We start from the raw sequence: 1,017 nt of genomic DNA on the forward strand, positions 1-1,017 counted from the left end.
GCCCCCGGGGCTGACGCTCCCCTACAAGTTCAAGGTGCTGGCGGAGATGTTCCGCAGCGTGGACACCATCGCCGGGATGCTCTTCAACCGTGCCGAGACCATCACCTTCGCGAAGGTCAAGCAGGGGGTGCAGGACATGATGCGCAAGTAAGTTGGCAGCAGCGGGCAGCCCGTTTTGGGGCCCCAGCTGAAGCTGTCGGGGCCGATGCCCCAGTGTCAGCCCTTGGGGTTCCCGACCTTTCTGGGTGCTGTTGCAGGCAGTTTGAGGAGCGGCATGTGGGGCAGATCAAGGCGGTATACCCCACCTCGTACAGGCTGCGCCAGGAGAAGAACATCCCCACTTTCGGCAACGGCGTGAAGAAGTCTGACTACCAGCTCACGCTGGAGCCGGTGCTGGGGGAAGGTATGTACGGCTTGAAGGGGCCCCGAGAGCTGGGGCGTGCTCGGTCCTGGCTGGGATCCCTGAATCCCCAGGGATGCTCTCTGCTTGGTCCATTAGATAATCATCTGACACATAAGGGCCTGGAAATGCAAAAACACTTTTGGGGGGAGTGGGAGGATGATAGGGCAGCGATTCTGGCAGCGACTCAGCCCCACGGCGGGGCTCCGATCCTGTCCTTCCCGAGGCTCTCGAGGTTTGGGTCCCGTCGCGGCATTGCCGCGCTTTGCCGAGATGCCACGGGTGACGCTCGTGTCTCTCCTTGCAGAGGAGAAAGTGGACGGCCGCCCGCACTTGTCGGCATCGCGCTTGCTGGAGCGCAGGAGGGAGTTCAACCGCAACCTGGTGAACATCGTTAAGCAGCACCACAAGGTGAGCCCCCCCCGGCACCCTGTGCTTTTGGGGTCTGGGGTTGCTCTGGTCACTAGCTAGAGAAGCGGGTGGAAGCAGCGGGCTGGCATCCAGGCTGAAGGACATCGCTGGTTCCTGTGGGACGCTCTTGGCAGGCAGGCGTGGGTGGGGAGGATGGCAGCTGGGATCTCTCCTGGCTCTGAATTTCCTCCAGGCCAGCTGCCGTG

The 1,017-nt window shown here is 62.4% G+C and overlaps 1 protein-coding gene across 1 annotated transcript in view; it reads left to right on the forward strand.

Annotated features, from left to right (window-relative positions):
- Positions 1-1,017, forward strand: part of CDT1 (chromatin licensing and DNA replication factor 1) — a gene marked incomplete at both ends in the record, with an annotated part of 1,449 nt that overhangs the window by 129 nt on the left and 303 nt on the right. Inside the window, 3 exons of the mRNA XM_009584223.1 lie at positions 1-147; positions 258-403; positions 708-811. The exon at positions 1-147 is cut by the window's left edge and continues 2 nt beyond it. Of these exons, the coding sequence (XP_009582518.1) occupies positions 1-147; positions 258-403; positions 708-811 (397 nt within the window). The remainder of the gene's footprint in view (positions 148-257; positions 404-707; positions 812-1,017) is intronic.

This window comes from Fulmarus glacialis, unplaced genomic scaffold (assembly GCF_000690835.1).
Source record: "Fulmarus glacialis isolate BGI_N327 unplaced genomic scaffold, ASM69083v1 scaffold22268, whole genome shotgun sequence".
NCBI lineage: Eukaryota > Metazoa > Chordata > Aves > Procellariiformes > Procellariidae > Fulmarus > Fulmarus glacialis.